Source organism: Trichomycterus rosablanca, chromosome 1 (assembly GCF_030014385.1).
Source record: "Trichomycterus rosablanca isolate fTriRos1 chromosome 1, fTriRos1.hap1, whole genome shotgun sequence".
Taxonomy (NCBI): domain Eukaryota; kingdom Metazoa; phylum Chordata; class Actinopteri; order Siluriformes; family Trichomycteridae; genus Trichomycterus; species Trichomycterus rosablanca.
In genome coordinates, this window is record NC_085988.1 from 68,837,784 (window position 1) to 68,857,233 (window position 19,450).

Consider the following 19,450-nt stretch of genomic DNA (forward strand, 5'->3'; position numbering starts at 1 on the left):
GTTATCATTAAAGGCAGATTTTAAGGTGGATTATAGGCAGATTTTAAGGTGATTTACAGCAGCACTAGAACATTATTGTGCACATGTTTATTTAAAAACTCAGTAGTTACTTTATTTCCAATTTGGCAAAAAAGTCCTGCTAGGTTAAGTGCTAGCAAACATTTGTTTTTCTTATGAATGTTAGGTATTTGAAATATCTGTCTGTGCTCTTTCAACATTATTCTTGACCTTTAAACTTACAGATAGGTTTCTCTTTCTTTAGGCTGTTTATCGGGAGCTCAGTGAAATGCGCCTCAGGATGGCTACTCAAGAGACAGAGAAACATTAACATGCTTTATGCACTGTGGCATTGTCACGTTGAAGCAAAAATGCATACCCCCCCTCCCCGCCCCTCAACTGGTGCACAAAATTTAGAAATAAACATGGCTTTGAATTTTTTTTGCATTGTATTATAAGCTATAGAACTGCCATTGGATTAAAGAGGACATGAAAAGCAGTTTAGGCCCATGACCTCAACCCTCACCACCCCAAAATCTTCACAATTACCTCAGCCACCACAACTACACATAACAATTAGCAATATGCATACACACATGTTTTCCTCCATTTCAGTCAACAAACATTGCACTTTCTAATATTTTCTTTATATATTTCTTATGTCAGAATAAAACACCTATTAAAACACAATATTACTAGAGTTGTGTAAATGTATAATGTTTAGTACATGTATTATTCTATTCTTACAACATTTATTAGATAGATACATTTGCAGGAGGAACACTTGGTAAAATATTTAAAATAACCTGGATGTCTACATCAATCACTTATACCATGTGGTCTAATTTTCAGCTTCAACTTTCTCTCTTGACAATAACACTTAATTGTGGGTTGTAGAGGTGTCCTATACTATTGAAGAATTAAAGTGAGTGTCTGCAACTTTCTGATCAAATTATATTCCCAAGACCTAAAAACCACAAAGTAACATTATGCTAGAAAGGCTACAAAAGTGTTTCTTAGCATCTGACATTCATAAATCCACACTAACTTAAGGTGTCTACAAATGAAGGATATTTCGTACTACTGTACTGTCCCTGAGTTGGACATCCTGCAAGGATTGCACCAAAAGCACGGTGTGCAGCAGTAAAATAGATACAAAAAAGTAAAATGGATGCAGTTAAAGAATGTGTTCTACCAGTTCTTACATAAAAGGGTTCAGTGATGTCTTTGTTAAACATATTAATATATCACATGTTATTATTATAACTTTAGGTAAAAGGTTTGTCTGTTAAAATGATGAAGGCTACATAGGATAATGCAGTAGCCCATGTACTTTTATGGAGTTTTTTGCAGCTGTTTTTATCTGATTTTGGTAAACTTTTACTTGTTTTAAATATGAGATTGATGTGTTTTAATTTGTATTTTAGAACATTTCTGATGTCTTTATCAACAATTAGCACTATCTAATCATGAGCGCATGACTTGCAATATAGTGATTGTGGTTAGTACAGATGGTCATTAACATAACATGTGTTTTTTATTTATTAGGAAGATCTGATGGCACTGCAGAGGCAGCTGGAGGAGAAAGAGCAGGAGCTGAGGAGACTGAAGGAACAAACAGAAGCAGATGTTGCCTTGGATAACACCCAGAACCGAGAGAAAGGTCTGTTCTACAGTTTTTTGAATCCCTAAATCAGCGTTTCTTAATCTGGTTCTGGATTACCAGTGTGTGCGTTTAAATCAGACATGAACAGGTTTCCGTCATTTCTGATTATTTAGTTTATTAGTGGTCATGTAAATACCATAGTGAAAGAACTAAAATGAGTATGGCTGTTCTCCAAATTTGAGAAATATGATTAAGACATCTGAATCTTTAAGTGCCTTAAACTTAATTCAAGCATACCGGGTGCACCTGACCACAATTTAAAATGCCACACCAAAGTTACTGAATACTTGCGGAAGTAGGATATGTTCGTTTTTAATTTGTATTTATTTTTCATGTATTAATAAATAAACAAATACATGAATGGATGGATGGATGGATTAATGAATGTCAAGGGGTCTGAATACTTAGTGAATCCACTCTAAGAGAACATTACTAGATATAAAAATAAGCAAATTTACTAATATTTAACTAAATATTACAAAGTTGTACTATAGGTCATACGAATGTGAAAAGCTTAGTGACTTTTGGCTTAGTGACTGTCATAAGATTTTTCATGTATTAATAAATAAACAAATACATGAATGGATGGATGGATGGATTAATGAATGTCAAGGGGTCTGAATACTTAGTGAATCCACTCTAAGAGAACATTACTAGATATAAAAATAAGCAAATTTACTAATATTTAACTAAATATTACAAAGTTGTACTATAGGTCATACGAATGTGAAAAGCTTAGTGACTTTTGGCTTAGTTTGCATGTATGGGTGTCCACATACTTTGTAAATTCACTTGCACATTTATTTTTTGTCTGCATACTTTCAACTAAAACGTTCTTTTGCAGATTTGGAAGTGCAAAGAATGAAGCAGACTGTTCAATCTTTAATAGCAGATAATGATGAGAAGGTACATTTCCTTTAAAAAAAACAAAACAAAAAAAACAACAAAAAAAAAACAAATATATATAATATTTATGCAGTTCCTGAAATAAATAAATGCTTAATATTTTTCTCAGGATCGTAAGATCGAGGAATTGCAGCAGATGTTGCTGCACTATAGGAAAGTTCCGGACACAGTACTGTCATTACAGGAAAATAAAGGTATGAATGTGTGTGTTAGAGATAGTAAGCTGTGTGAGAAAGATTGTCTTTATTGTATTTTTCGTGCACTGCAAGCATGTGTGTAACCAAAAACAAATTCCTTGTATGTGTGAGCATACTTGGCCAATGAAGCCTGATTCTAATTCTGATTCTGATTCTAAAGGTAAGTGCTTACACTTAGATGTTTATAGATCTCTGCATAGCATATTGATTTGAACTATGTCATCGATTTTATTATTTATTTTTTTTATTCCATCTGAGGTAAGGGTCACTCATTTTTATAAGGTACTGTAGGCCCCACTAACCTTAAATAAGACTAGTATTAATGGTTCCATTAATAATTAAAACACACTGTTCAAATGGGTTCCATTGGAGTACTTATAACCAGGAGGAACATGAATGCTCATCTCACATGTGAAACAAAAACACTCTGATGACCAGTTATCCTTATGGGATAATGCGTCTGTGGACAGAAATTGATTTAAAACTTAAGTGCAATTGGGTCATGCAACAATATAATGATCCAAAGTACAATAGCAAGTCCATCTCTGAATAACTCAAAAAGAAATGTAAGTGTTTGGAGTGGTCGAGTCAAACTACTGTTTTGAACTCCATTTAGATGCTGTAGCACAGCCTTAAACAAAAAGGTTCTTACATGTAAGCCTTCAAATGTAGATGAATCACATCATGTCTGCAAAAAAGAAAGATCCAACATCTCAGCACAACAATGTGAAAGACTGATCCTCAGTTATTGGAAGTGTTTTGTGGAAACTGTTGCTGCCAGTGGTGACACAACCAGTTAAATAATAAAAGGGAGGAGCAGGTATTTTTCTTACAGGAACAGTTAATTCTGAATAACTTCTGTTTCCCTATTTAATAAATAAAATCTTTATTTAAAAGAAGTATTAAGTGTTTATTCAGGTTTTGTTTTGTATTGCATTTTCTGTACTATCTAAAAGTTAGAAATTTGCATAGATAGAAGAAATCAGGCCAAATACTTTTTCACCACACTGTATGCATATAAACTGTCAATAACTGTCAGAATCTTTAATAAACTACCACTTTATCACCATTGCGCATCACTTTGCGCAGCACCAGGACTCTGAAGCTGTAATTCTACTCTTAATATCAAAATATTGCAAAATAATTGTTTTAGATATTTTTTTCTGTCAGTGTCTGCTGCATGCATTTCAAAGATTCCATTGAAAGTGCTTTGACAGATGCCTTTAGGAAGAATGTTATAATTTTCTCAATTCATTTTCCCATAAAGACCCTGGTACAGTTGAGAGTAATAACCTGATATTTCTATCTCAGCTTATTAAAATCTTGCTGCTCTGCACTCAGACAGATCCAATGATGAGGACATTGTGGTGGGACAGTGCAAAGGCTCAGCCAACTCGAAAATCATTACAGTTATAGAGCCTGTTTCCCTGGAAGGTGCAGAGGAGACAGATGAGGTATGTCCCCCACTGTCTCAAAATATCTAAAACACACACACACACACACACACACACACACACACTGCTGTGTACACAGGATGTTCCTCAGACTTCCTTAGACCATCTGATTTCTTTGTTTTGGCTCCTCAGTGGTATTTCTCATTGTTCTGAACTGACATTCTGTAAAATGAACTTTTGAATCTAGGGCTTGGTGATCTACTCACAAAAATCATCAGTCTTTGGCAGTCTTTTGTTTTGCAGTGAATGTTCAGTTATACATATTTTATATTTTATTTAATGAAAAACTATCAGTATTTGCCTATAATTAAATACACTTTTTCCTTCGTCTGGTACCTTACTGTACAGCCCAGTACACATTTAAATCCAGAACTATTGAGACTGTACCTAATGTGCTATTTTCCATTTTCAGTTGCACAAAAGTGCATTTGCACATAAAAGTAGGGGACATTTGCTTAAGATGATGCTGTGTTTATATGCTGAGAGCAAATATGCCACACTAGTGTAAACATGATTTTTGGTTTGGCCTGCTTTGGTTTTTGTGGTGTATAATATAGCCTTATTTAAGTTTTCCCCTCAAAATGCGGCTTTAATCAAATCTAATGCAGTTGTATTGTTTAATTCCAGTGGTGATTCTTGCCCCACCTACACAACCTGCTTTGGAATGCATGGTCCCTTGTTAAAAAGGATTTAGCACAGGTACTTTGGTACCTGTGTCTCAGCCAGTCTAATTGCTAAGACAAGTAATAAATAAATTATATAAAAGACATTGTGATGTCTATGAAGACATAAAGAATCACCAGTGACCTGCACAGAGCCATGACATCAAACCCACTGAACAGCTTTTTTACTAACTGGAACATCAGTTAAGGCTTTCATCAGTGCCCAGCCAACAAATGCTCTTTTGACTTAATGGGCACAAATCCCAACAGACTTCTAAGTGTTGCAAGATACCTTCTCCGAAAAGTGGCTGTTGTTATACCTAAAAAAAGATCACAAAGAGCTCATTCTATCTTAAGTTTAACCATTTGTCTTAAAAATAGGATGTCCATCAAGCTCATGGTCAGGTGTCCAAATACCTTTGGCAGTATAATGTATTTGTAAGTCGGATGGACAACTGTTTACAAAGAATAATTCTGTTTAATTACCAATTTTATTATCATTTGTAGGTACATTTCTGTAGTTTACCAGTTACATTTGTTTATAGAGGAGCTAATTTTGTTTTAATTTTTGTTTTTTACAATATTTTAGTACATATTTTTAGTACATATTTACTGAATATGATTTTACTGCCTTTTACAATGAAAACACGCACTAAAACTAAAGTTTCTTTTTCAATCTTTCTTCAATTGCCCGTTTTCTCTCAGCCTCAGGTGATCCCATGCACTGAGTTTGTCTCGGAGTCTGAACCCCCCTGCATGTCTGAACCCAAGTCTTCAGAGCAGCACCCCTCAACACTCAGGTCTGATCCCATCTTCTAATGCGCCTTGCCTAACTGTACACATGTATACAATAAAGTTAATTGATCATTTCCAATGTTGATTTATAACATTTATCAAATGCATTATTACTTTATGTTGAATTTTTAATAACTGATACTCAGTGGTAACCAGTAATGAACTACATTTACTTAGCTACATGTAAAATAAATAACCTTTTATTGTACTTGTAGAAGTCATTTTCTTTAGGGATAATTTGTACGTGACCAGATTCACTGAGTATGTTTGCATGCACATTAATAATCTGATTAGGGTAAACATCATAATTCAGTTTCTAAATTTAGTTAGGGCATATTTGGAGTATCTGAAAAATGTACCTGGATTTCCACAGTGTAATCTTGTTATCTAGGTCACGTATACAGAGTAGATTGGTTCTTTGCAACTGCACATGTGAGGAAAAACATGCTGGCCCGAATCATACTGCATTCTAACAAATATATATAACGTTCTTAATAGGCACTAGAAAGCATTTGTAAAAAGGGAGTTCTATAAAAAAATTATAAAAAAATTATAAAAAAAAATGTGAGTTCTATACTGAGATATACTACAGTACTTAAATAGCTTATAGTAGGGCTAATTACCTAAACAAACCTGCAAGAAATAACATGATGTATTATAGAACATTGAAAAATAATAGAACCAGAAAACTGGTTATCTTTGTGAAGTGATGTTTATCAGCCTGAAACATTATAAAACAGTAATGATCTTACTATCCTACTGTTAAAATGTGTAAATAATTAGTTGTACTACATACAGTAACTCTACTGAAAGCTGCTGTGCATGTATTGGATGATTAATCATACAATAGTTATAATTATCTTTTAAACACTAATAAAAAATGAGAGCTAAATGACAAGAATACTTATAATTTTGTTTAAAATTTTTTTTTCAATTGTTGATTTATTTGAAATTGACCTAAATTGATCCACACAACCAGGTAGAAAGTATCAATCATCAGTAGGCACTAATATAAAATTTTATTTAATGTTAAAAATGTCTGCGTTTGATTCTCCTGCCTGATGGCCAGGGTGCTTTCTGTGTGAAGTTTGTATGTTTTCCCTGTGTCCATGTGGGTTTCCTCTGGGTGCTCCAGTTTCCTCCCACAAGTCCAAAGACATGCAGTCAGGCCAGTTGGAGCTACTAAAAATTGTCCTGTGCGATCATGCATGCACGTGTGAAAGCTTTCCCTAGCTATTTGTCTGGTGTGTTTTCTGCTTTTCTAAAAGTGTGAAGCAATGCAATTCAAATAAATATACACACATACAGGGGGGACTAAAATAAAATAGCCCAAACAAGCAATAACTGCTTGACAGCAATGTTACCAACAAAACTGTGAACTTTAGCCTGGCTGGTTTTACAGTCGAACCCTCACTGAAAGGAAGCAGTAATCTCATGTTCTACCTGAAATTTTAATGTTCTTCTGTAATGAAGCTTTCAGAAATGAAAGCCATGTCCAATTTACACAAAATGTTCATTGCACTGGCATTTCAGTTCGATGTGACATCTTTTGTATCGTAGTAATTTTATGTCACCGTCTGACCTCTGTAAACAGCACTGCAAAGTCTGGATTGTGGATGGCAAACTTTGGTTTATGCAAATATATTTGATTGGCCAATATACTGTTCAAATAATACACATCCTAAACATACTGTATATTAAATCAGTATATAATTTACATACCATTAATAAGCTTAAAGAAGTATTAGTACAAATTAAGTAAGTGCAGACTAAACAAACTGTTTAAAACTGGTCTAAGTGAACAAAATCCTGACTAAAAAGTAAATTAAATCCTTAAAGAGTAAGGACAGTTTTACAGTTTGCATGCAATAACACAGCAAGTTTTGTATATAATACAAAATATTTCATATTAGGCTATAAACAGAGCAGAAACAACACTGTATAGGATGTTATTTGGAACACAGCAGCGCTCATCTGCTCTGTGTGCAACCTGATACAGAAAGTTTTATATTTTATGTACGTGGTGCTGTTTAGTATATTATTTTCATCCTCGTTTTGGTCAGTGTATGACTGGTGAATAGATGGTGTTGCAGTTGTGTATAGTTAACACAATTATTGATCACACCAAATGTAGAGCCAAAAAATACCCAATTCTCTTTTGAAGTTATTGTTGAGAACACTATACAAGAATTTATTCTAAATTGATTTCATGTGTGGTATTGATTGTTGGAATGTTTCTGATTGCAGTTCATCCAGGGATCTTGCATCAGGACGTTCAGCTAATAAAAAGCAGGTACTGACTTTCTTCTGTAACAATGAACGCTAAATACTTTCAGATGTGCTTAGACCTTCACTTTGCACTGTCAGCTGCAAATATTTGATTTAATGACTGTTCAGTTATGCCAGGGAATCCAATACTACTAATATTATTACAAATCTACAGGGTTGGACGAAACAACAGAAACATCTGACTATATATATTAGTTTAAAAAACAATCATCCTGCAGTATTGGTACATCATTTAATGATGGTGTTTGCACTTAGTCCTGCCCTGTATTTATTTGCTCTTATAAATAAACCAATTAATCATTAGCCACCAGATGACTGCACATATTTACATTGTAAATATGAGGGAAGATAACACATTAGGCTGCATCACCTTTCACTGCTCAAGGGGTCCAGTTACAGTGCTTATTACACACAGTAATGCAAAATCATTTATTTGTCTATCCAAGCACTTATCACTGTTCCACCTTATTGATGCTGTTTATACAAACCTTATTTCTGGAAAAAATGGGGCATTTTGTGAAATGCAATTAAAAAAAAAAAGTTAATTCTTTTAATTTTTATGTAACTGACAATTACACATGACAAATTGTGTATATGAGAAATTTTTGTCTGTGCATGGCAAGGCCAGAAACCACTTCTGAGTCTACATTGTCCAAAGATGTTTTTGCATGAAAAAATGCAATTCTGCTGTACTTCAGTAAACTGGTGTCCCTTAACACAGTCTGGCCCTGCATCAACATGTGCTGAAACACTTTTATCCAAAGACTACTACTGACTTCTACTGAAAATGTATGGCACACTATAAAGAAGCAAATCAGACAACAATAACCACAGACTGTTGAGCAGCTGAAGTCTAATATGAGCCAGGACTTCCACCTCCAAAACTGCAACAATTAGTATCCTCAGTTCCCAAACTAAGGGTATATGTAGACATGCTGCTCTCCAAACTTTTTTTTAAGTGTTGCAGACAACAAATGAGTATTTTTTTATTTACAAAATACAATTAAGTTTGTCATCGAAAACATTGGAAATCATTGCTCCTTTGTCAGTTAAATAAAGGCTTAAGAGATTAACTAGCCACAGATTCTTGTATTTATTGTATTTTACAAAATGTACCCCAAACATTTCCAGAAACTGGGTTTTATTTAATAACTGACAATAATCTATTATTTTTAAGACTGAATCTGTGGATGGTTCAGAGAAAAAGAGCTTCCCTCCAGCAGTGTCCCAGTCCAACTCAACTGAGCGCTTTGGCACCAGAAAAAGTCGAGCATCTTTTGGACGTGGCTTCTTTAAGATTCGAAGTGGAAAGAGAACAGCCAGCACTCCTGATTTGGGTAAACACTGAATTATTGAGCCTCTTTTACTCACTGATTAGGTTAAGAAAGGTCATCTTTATCAAATATGTAAGTTAATTAACTTTAAATTAAGTTGCTTTAAAAAACATCTGTTAAATGCCAACAATGTAAATTTCACTTAAAGCTATTGTTAAACTTGCTGCATGGCTATGAATGCATGTAACTTTGATTTGTGCACCAGTGATGTGTGTACATTGTGCATGTGGATGAATGAAATGATATTTAAATGTAATCTAAGCTTATTATGGTGAAAAAATAGTCAGATTTGGTCCCAGCAATATATTGCTACACTAAATAGTAGGCTGAACTCTGGTGTTTGTGAATAGAGGGATAGCCATTTGTTCCATGTGGTTCATATTTCAACATTGTAGCAGCTGATGCAGAGCAGAAAAGGACTGAGCATTTGGATTTGGCAGGAGCTCCATCTCCCAAAGCAAAAGGGGATGGATTCTCCCCTGATGGCAAGAAGAAAGCTAAGGGAATCCGAAAGTTCTTTGGACTGTGAGTGTTCTTTTTCTTGAGTCATGAGTTTTGTAGCTGAAATGTTTTATATATTTTTTTATAGTTTGCAATAGATTCCTTAATTTAACCTGTTTGACCCTAGCCATTTCTCAAATTGTTTTTTGGCCTGAAATAAGAAATGTAAAAGGTTAGAGTCTAAATATATTTACTATAATATTGTGCATTTAATCTGTTCTACAATTTCTGACCTTTATTTTTTTTCTAAGCTTTGTAATAAAGCAATAAACAGCAGTCCAGATCTTTCTCCTACTGAAAATCTACAGCACATGATAAAGCAGCAGATCAGACAACAATGACCACAGACTGTTAAGCAGCTGAAGTCTTTTATCTGGCATCTACTGATATACAGTGTATCACAAAAGTGAGTACACCCCTCACATTTCTGCAGATATTTAAGTATATCTTTTCATGGGACAACACTGACAAAATGACACTTTGACACAATGAAAAGTAGTCTGTGTGCAGCTTATATAACAGTGTAAATTTATTCTTCCCTCAAAATAACTCAATATACAGCCATTAATGTCTAAACCACCGGCAACAAAAGTGAGTACACCCCTAAGAGACTACACCCCTAAATGTCCAAATTGAGCACTGCTTGTCATTTTCCCTGAAAAATGTCATGTGATTTGTTAGTGTTACTAGGTCTCAGGTGTGCATAGGGAGCAGGTGTGTTCAATTTAGTAGTACAGCTCTCACACTCTCTCATACTGGTCACTGAAAGTTCCAACATGGCACCTCATGGCAAAGAACTCTCTGAGGATCTTAAAAGACGAATTGTTGCGCTACATGAAGATGGCCAAGGCTACAAGAAGATTGCCAACACCCTGAAACTGAGCTGCAGCACAGTGGCCAAGATCATCCAGCGTTTTAAAAGAGCAGGGTCCACTCAGAACAGACCTCGCGTTGGTCGACCAAAGAAGCTGAGTGCACGTGCTCAGCGTTACATCCAACTGCTGTCTTTGAAAGATAGGCGCAGGAGTGCTGTCAGCATTGCTGCAGAGATTGAAAAGGTGGGGGGTCAGCCTGTCAGTGCTCAGACCATACGCCGCACACTACATCAAATTGGTCTGCATGGCTGTCACCCCAGAAGGAAGCCTCTTCTGAAGTCTCTACACAAGAAAGCCCGCAAACAGTTTGCTGAAGACATGTCAACAAAGGACATGGATTACTGGAACCATGTCCTATGGTCTGATGAGACCAAGATTAATTTGTTTGGTTCAGATGGTCTCAAGCATGTGTGGCGGCAATCAGGTGAGGAGTACAAAGATAAGTGTGTCATGCCTACAGTCAAGCATGGTGGTGGGAATGCCATGGTCTGGGGCTGCATGAGTGCAGCAGGTGTTGGGGAGTTACATTTCATTGAGGGACACATGAACTCCAATATGTACTGTGAAATACTGAGCAGAGCATGATCCCCTCCCTCCGGAAACTGGGTCGCAGGGCAGTGTTCCAGCATGATAATGACCACAAACACACCTCTAAGACGACCACTGCTTTATTGAAGAGGCTGAGGGTAAAGGTGATGGACTGGCCAAGCATGTCTCCAGACCTAAACCCAATAGAACATCTTTGGGGCATCCTCAAGCGGAAGGTGGAGGAGCGCAAAGTCTCGAATATCCGCCAGCTCCGTGATGTCGTCATGGAGGAGTGGAAAAGCATTCCAGTGGCAACCTGTGAAGCTCTGGTAAACTCCATGCCCAGGAGAGTTAAGGCAGTTCTGGGAAATAATGGTGGCCACACAAAATATTGACACTTCAGGAACTTTCACTAAGGGGTGTACTCACTTTTGTTGCCGGTGGTTTAGACATTAATGGCTGTATATTGCGTTATTTTGAGGGAAGAATAAATTTACACTGTTATATAAGCTGCACACAGACTACTTTTCATTGTGTCAAAGTGTCATTTTGTCAGTGTTGTCCCATGAAAAGATATACTTAAATATCTGCAGAAATGTGAGGGGTGTACTCACTTTTGTGATACACTGTATATCAGGCATCTACACTATATACAGTATATACTGTATATGTACAGTATATATACAGTATATATATATATATATATATATATATATATATATATATATATATATATATATATATACAGTATATATATATATATAGTAGATATAGAATGTAATCAGACCTATTGCCTTTTTTTTTAATTAATGGATGTTTTAAATTAAATCTCCTAATAGAAGAGACAGTAGGACCTTGTGATACTACACATTTCAGTGTCAGTTTACATTGGTAGACACTAGGAGGCAGTAAATATCAAGCTTTCTGATTTTTCACAGAGTAGGAAATGTGTTCACAGTCTGATACTGTTTTTGTAAAGTTGAATTTACAATATTAGTTAGCTGCTTAATGTAACCAGTGTTCTAGTAAGGTTATCTTGTCAGCATTAATACATTACCTGATGTGTAATCATAGAAAGATGAAAGAAACAAGCTATTTTGAAGCATGACTTAACCATAAACTTACAAATTCAGTAAATGTACATTGCTTATTTATTCTTTTGTAAACAAATGTGGTTTATTCATTGTAAAGCTCCAATCTCTACTCGTGAGAGCTCGAGAACACCACTACTGTTAATCAAAAAATATTTGTAAAAATATTTTAATACACTGTTTATCACTCTTAATCTTTATGGAACTTTATGGATCTGTGAATTACAAAACGTTATTTTTGCTAGAATGAGAAGGAGTCAGTCAACATCTTCTAACTTGGATGATGCTCCTGAGTCCGAGTTTAGGAGAGGTGGTGTCCGAGCAACAGCAGGCCCAAGACTTGGCTGGTCACAAGACTTGCAGCGCAGCAATAACAAGTAAGTGGGGTAAAGAATCTTGAGTTATTTTATATAATGCCATGAGTCATGAATTATATTGCACTGTTTGTTGTTGTTTTTTTTTTTGTTTATTCTCTTGCAGTGAACTAAAAACAACATTTGGTTCCTGGAGTAAAGTGCAGGTGTGTGAGTGGCTGCAGGAACAGGGACTGGGTCTGTACGTCAGCCAAGCTCAGCAGTGGATCCGATCTGGACAGATGCTAATGAATGCCTCACAGCACGACCTGGAAAAAGTCAGAACTTATCCTTATTAAAAAATCTAACTTATCCATGTTATGTTTTTATTTGTATTTGATACATATATTTTGTTATAGTTTCTCAGTAAATGCATAGTTTGCAACATGTTATGCACTGGTGTCTGGGCTGTGATGTACAGTTATAATTAATAAACATAATAAATTGTAGTAATAGTGTCCTCTTATAAGATATTTTACCATTCGTTCAGCAAGTGAACAAAATGGAAAAATCAGACACCTGGCAACCCTAACCAAAGATCCTGTTCAAAGTAGAAACTTCTCAAAGCATATATAAATTATGATTTAAGTGTTTATTGATTTATTTACATTCTTATTTGTTTTGAAATTTTAAACACACATATTATTGTTTAATATTTAGTCCACATCTGGGTCACATTTGTGTTCTTCTTCACTTCTATGTATTTAAGCTCTAACTTACCTGACTAGCTAGGTTTTTTCCTAACATTTTGTCTGGGTGAACCAGATTATTTATAGTAATTAGGACACTAATGCTATGTTGCATTCTATCGCATTAGTCTGTTAGTGTTAAAAGTTTCTGTAGTAGTGAGCCGATGGTCGGTGAAAAAAGCAGTGCAATAACATCACATGTCAGAGGTGGCATGTGCTAGTCTGTGATCCTCCTCAGCCAGCATGGCAGTCATGCATGAGGTGAAGTTTGACAATGCCAAAGAAGGGTAACTGGACATGTTTAAAATATTTTATTTATTTATCAGTTTCACTTTTATCATTGTCCAAGTTTGGATAGGCTTAATTTTTTGTGACCTCTGTCAGAACACACCATTTTGTACGTGTATAAAGCCATTAGCTGCATTTTTTTCACGCCAGCCAGCTAGCCATTACAACGAATTTCCAGTCTGGTTAGGTTTTCCGGTCACATTACCAGTGTTAACTAGAGGCACTGGCCCCACTACAGCCCTGACCAGGATGAAACGCCTAATAAAAGTACACAAATTAATGCTTGATGTATGTGTTATGACTGTCTGTGTGCAGGAGCTGGGTATCAGGAATCCTCTTCACAAAAAGAAACTTCAGCTGGCACTTCAGTCTCTGGGTTCTGAGGAGGATAACTCCAAAGGCAAACTGGACTTCAACTGGGTTACTCGTGAGTGATTATCTGAACATTCTAGGGCTTTTTAAATCATTTAACAACCTTTGTTTCTAAATACCTGATTAATAAAGAGATACATTATTTTTTGGCGCAATATACTTAACATCCCTCTCTAAACGTGTTGGGTTTAATTTAAACCCTTAATTTTTTCTCTGTACCAATTTATTAATTAAAATTGACTTCCATAGGACCCTCATATTCATTCATACGGTCAATAATTCTGTACCCACAATGCATGTGGTAGTTGTAGCTTATACACAAATTCATGAATTTATGTTTAAGTTTACCTAATAAAGTGCTCAGTATGTCTTTGTATTTTGCTTTTTTTTGTCTATTTCTAAAGGACTCATGCAATAGGACCTACCTAAAAACTAGGTTGCAAACAGCTGGCCAAACTTAAATCAGTAATATAAGAGTAAAACATTTGCAATGTTACCATCTGATTACTGTTTTAACAGATTTAGACCAGACATGATTTTGGTGGTTCTTGGACTGTATCTGACCATCCAGTCTAGTTTTCTGTTTTCTTTTGACCATTTATGTCTTCTTTACCTTGGCAAAAGATACCACTGTTCCATGACTATGAGTGCAGATGATATTCCAATCTATGATCAGCTTGCTGAGCTCTGAGCGTTCTATGCTGGTTGGTTAGTGGGTGCAGTCAAATGAGTCCTGATTATATGGGCTCAGAGAAGTCACCAGCTATAGTCAGTTATTGTTTTTTATTTGTTGAAAGTAAAAGTCCAGCTGATTTATTATCACTCCTTGTTTAAGGGTGGCTGGATGATATCGGCTTGACTCAGTACAAGTCCCAGTTTGAGGAAGGGCTGGTGGACGGGCGCATGCTTCACTACATGACTGTGGTAGGTCACATGTCTCATTTTGTTTTATTTATAATCACATGTACAGTAAGGTTGAAAAGTTAGATTGTTCCATTAAGAACTGTTGTTATTATTAACTGTCATTTTCAAAAACATTTTAATCGGATGCTAGTTTTTCTGCCTAAGATTAAAAAGAACATGAGCTATAGGTATTTGCTTATTACCAGATATTTTACATTTAATTTGTTATATCCGAAGGGCTTGGGAATTATCTAGTTTTTATCTTTCTCATGCCACTAATCCTTGGCATTGGTTTTCTTTTTGCTACCCTTTCATTAACCCCATTTTGTTTGCTTTTTTACATTTTGAAGCTTTAAAATCTTGACTTCATCTAAAGCTAGAGACGTTTGCAGTTCTATAAATGTTTCCCTGGATGCTTTGTGACTGTCCACACAAGTCGTCACTAAGCTTTTAAAGAGATTTAGCAGGCTGTATTTGAATGTCAGATTAAGTAAACAAATGCTAGGATTTCTTTATTTGCCCAGCATGAACAGAGCTCACTACTGTATAAACTCATTAAAACCCCCTCCTTTTAGGATGATTTGCTGGGTCTGAAAGTTGGCAGTGTCCTTCACCATCTTAGCTTAAAGAGAGCCATCCAGGTGCTGCGCATCAACGGCTATGAGCCCAACTGCCTCCGACGCAGACCTTCAAATGAGGTTCCACTCCACTTGTTATACAAAGCAGGGTTTTTGTATCAACACATGCCTTTCTGTTTATGGATTGCCAATGTTGTACTCTTATTTTGTACAGAATATCATCACACCAGCTGAGGTCTGCCAGTGGACCAATCATAGAGTGATGGAGTGGTTGCGCTCAGTGGACTTGGCAGAGTATGCACCTAACCTTAGAGGGAGTGGAGTACACGGAGGCCTGATGGTATGAGCATAAAAGCAAAAGGGCAGGCTGGGAGAGGAGAACAGAAAATCGTTGTGGAAAGAGCAATAATATAAAACCTCAATGATGGTTTAATAAAGAAAGAGGAAAACAACCGATATAAGTCTTACAAAAGGGGGTCATCCTCATGTTTTTGTGTTTGCCTGTCACAGGTTTTGGAACCTCGGTTCAATGTGGAGACAATGGCTCTTCTGCTGAACATCCCACTCAATAAGACTCTGTTGAGGCGTCACCTGGCCACCAACTTTAATTTATTAATCGGTGCTGAAGCAGAGAGAATTAAGCAGGAGTGTTTGGAGAACCCTGACTATACACCACTTACTGCCACAGCTAAAGTGAAGGTATGGAATATTGTGTGCTTTTTAATCTTTGACCTTTTAGGGACTAGAAGTGGCCTTTTGGATACCTTATACTCTTAAACTGTTCACAAATCTTTTTACAACTGTGTTATTGAAAGTTTTTTATCTTCATATACTGTACATACTTAGACTTGATGTCAGATATTTACAATACAGTGCATAATAGTATTTTGTCACTTGTTTTTTCATTGAAAAAAAAAAAACATTTAAAGATGTACAAATATACAACAACTTTACATCTGGTTTCATGTTTACTCCATATTTCTCAATTGACTCCAATGCAATAAAGGTACTGAAATACATAAAATAAAAGATAAATAATCAGTACCTAACAATGACACACTGTGTAACTGGTGTAAATACCAGTGCCACATTGCCCTCTTATGAAGAAACTCCTGCCTGTTAAACGTGGGTATGTGTTGTAGTTGTGGTGGGTTTGTGAGGTTAGTAAAAGATGAGGTTGGTGAAGTTTGCAAATGAGGTAGTAAAGTTACTACTAACCAGTTGTGCAGTACGTCAGTGGCATTGATGTTAAATACGTGTCAATAGCTTCCTATATAAAACATTTGCCTGCTTAGCATGGGTGAGATGTTACATATGGTTACATAAGTGAGAAAGTGTGATATAATGTAGATAAGGAGAAAAATGTCAGTTTATGGGCATTTGTCTTACTTCTGTTCTGTCCAGCCAAGACGTCTGTCATTCGGTGGTTTCGGGACATTAAGGCGAAAGCGACAGGAGGACAGTGAGGAATACTTATGCCCCATGGACATCCAGATGCCCCAGAATGGCAACTTTGACAAAGGACAGTGCATTTATGAGGACAGTCTGGATCAGCTGGAGCAGGTATTTCAGGTCTCCCCTCACTTATCACAAACCTGTATTACGTCTGTAACTGGGTGTTCTGGTTATGTTTAGATGAGACGTGTTTAATATGCTATCTGTGATTGTAGATGGAGGACTCTGAAGGCACTGTAAGGCAGATAGAAGAATTTTCAGAGGGAATAATCAACCTCACTGTAAGCTTTTTCAGCATATACTGTATGTGTAATCTGGTGTTTGTGTTGAGATGGGTTGGTATGTATAAAAAAAAACTGATCAAGTAAAAGTAATGTTGCTAGAAAAGAAAAATAACTATTAATTATTTAAATCATTCAGTAAACTACTATAAGAGTAATATTCAGTTAACTATGAAAAACTTTTTAGTAGGAATTAGAAAGTAACCAGGAGAGGTTAAATTCACTTCTCCATGACTAATACAGGGTCCTGTTCATATTTTAGAAGCAGTTAAATAAAGAAATTACTTTGATGTTGAAATCAGAAATATCTCCCCAAAGCAAATAAGCATTTATAACCGTAAATGTTTTTGTAGAGCTAGATTTAGCTTTAATTAAATGAAGTCTTTAGTCATATGATTCAGTAAAAAAACAAAGAAAATGAATGACTTTTCTTTAAGAGTAGCAGCATATCTTGTTAATACTGCCATATTCAACCCCTACATTATACTGCTGATCTTAAAACCTGCGATAATGACTCTTTGCAATAAAACTCTTGAATCCTCACGTGTTAATTTAAGATTTAAATGACTTCATTTATGGTTTGGCTTTTTTATGTTTATTTATTCATTTATTTTGCCCTGAAGTAAATATTCTCAGCAAGAATCCCTGAACTCAATATTGTTAACAATAGTCCCTAAACTCTTCAAGATGACCAAGTATATTGTCTACGAAGACTGCATGTCTGTATGATTAATTACATGTCCCTATTAGCAATGGATATGACAGAATAAGTGCAACCCATAAAGATGTCTATTTTTTTTTACCATATAATGGTTGCCCCTCCACTCATGTAAAAAATCTGGATTTCTAACCAAAAGCTTTCTGATTTGTTGTTTAGAGTATGCTGAAGGAGGACAAGCTCTTCGTGGAGGTATCGTCCCACTCTCCTGATACCTCATACTATGACTCTAGCACATAAAGATCAGACCTGTTGTACAGGATGAGTCTGCAGCTTCAAAGTTCTCTGACTGTTACACAGTTCCAGCAGTGGAAGCATGTTGGATTTCCAGTTTCTTAAACTGTGAAGGTTTTTACCTCTGACTGCCAAGATAGTATTTTTGACAATCATTTGATGAAAACTGAATGTCTTATTTATTTTTCTACCATCAGCAGTATATGCAGTGTTTCAGTATTCATGATAAAACAGTGCCAAAGAAAAGCTGCAAAGAATGACAAACACTTTAAACATTAATTTTAATCATATTGTTGCCTAATGTGTTTTTCTTGTTCTTGTATTCTGTTTTGTTTGTGTATCACTACATGTTATTTTGTACTGTATTCGAGCACATAGTACCTGTCTGGTACATTGGGAGGGAGAATCATGTTCTCATTAAAGCATTTAACCTGCACAGCATTTTTAGTTATGTAACCAAAATGTTCACTTGTGTTTGCTGTTTATGAATCTAAGCCAATAAAAGTGGAAACATTTCTCCTGGTCTCTTCTTTTCTCCTGGCTTTAAAAATGTTCAGAAGTGTACTGACTGTTTTTTCTCACTAATGTGTCAGGAAGGTGTTGGGCCATCTCAGGCTGCCAGCACAGCTTTACTGAGTAAAGTATTTGAAACTGTACTGGAGGGATGGAACACAAATTTATTGTGCTTGATATGTACTTGTTTGATGGTGGAATGTTCAGTATATTTCCGGACCATTCAGATTTCAGATATACGTAGTATGCACAAAGTTTGTGTACCAATCATTTATAAGTAGGATGAAAATTGCATCACGAATCGTGAAACGAGCCTTTTCCAGTGTAATATATGCAATTTGCCGTAAAATTCAAAATTTAAGGTATGTACTTGGAGATTTAACATTTTCCATTCATGTAGCGTTCAAGTGCCTTATGTTTACTGGTTAATCTGCATTATGAGGTGGTCCAAGCAATCCTACTGCAATCAGTTAGTCAAAATGTCAACGTTTAAAGCAGCTAAAAATACTACTCAGGTAACTGAGTTTGAAAAACTCTCAACCAATTCTTTGAACGTGCGAGGATTTGAATGGGTGAGAATTTTTAAACGCAATGCCCCGTACCGTCGCTGAATGTTTTAGGTTTACATTAAACCATTAAGGTAGGCTGTGCTGTATATTGTAGCTTATATTTATTCTATCATTCATTTATGAGTGTAATTTAATGAAATTGTAAAATTTGTGATTTTCCAAAAAACAAAGTCTGTGAAATTAAGCACATTTTCTCGTACAT

General features: G+C 35.7%; 1 protein-coding gene across 1 annotated transcript in view; it reads left to right on the forward strand.

Moving 5' to 3' along the window:
* ppfibp1a (PPFIA binding protein 1a) overlaps positions 1 to 18,672 on the forward strand; it is a 37,731-nt gene extending 19,059 nt beyond the window's left edge. The window contains exons 7-24 of the mRNA XM_062995815.1: positions 1,546 to 1,660; positions 2,508 to 2,569; positions 2,679 to 2,763; positions 4,108 to 4,220; positions 5,588 to 5,682; positions 7,925 to 7,970; positions 9,144 to 9,303; positions 9,696 to 9,825; positions 12,541 to 12,672; positions 12,776 to 12,926; positions 13,941 to 14,052; positions 14,833 to 14,921; positions 15,476 to 15,598; positions 15,693 to 15,818; positions 15,989 to 16,177; positions 16,883 to 17,041; positions 17,149 to 17,214; positions 18,092 to 18,672. Coding sequence (XP_062851885.1) covers positions 1,546 to 1,660; positions 2,508 to 2,569; positions 2,679 to 2,763; positions 4,108 to 4,220; positions 5,588 to 5,682; positions 7,925 to 7,970; positions 9,144 to 9,303; positions 9,696 to 9,825; positions 12,541 to 12,672; positions 12,776 to 12,926; positions 13,941 to 14,052; positions 14,833 to 14,921; positions 15,476 to 15,598; positions 15,693 to 15,818; positions 15,989 to 16,177; positions 16,883 to 17,041; positions 17,149 to 17,214; positions 18,092 to 18,172 — 2,034 coding nt within the window. The 3' untranslated portion in view covers positions 18,173 to 18,672. The remainder of the gene's footprint in view (positions 1 to 1,545; positions 1,661 to 2,507; positions 2,570 to 2,678; positions 2,764 to 4,107; positions 4,221 to 5,587; positions 5,683 to 7,924; positions 7,971 to 9,143; positions 9,304 to 9,695; positions 9,826 to 12,540; positions 12,673 to 12,775; positions 12,927 to 13,940; positions 14,053 to 14,832; positions 14,922 to 15,475; positions 15,599 to 15,692; positions 15,819 to 15,988; positions 16,178 to 16,882; positions 17,042 to 17,148; positions 17,215 to 18,091) is intronic.
* The last annotated feature ends 778 nt before the right edge of the window (positions 18,673 to 19,450 follow it).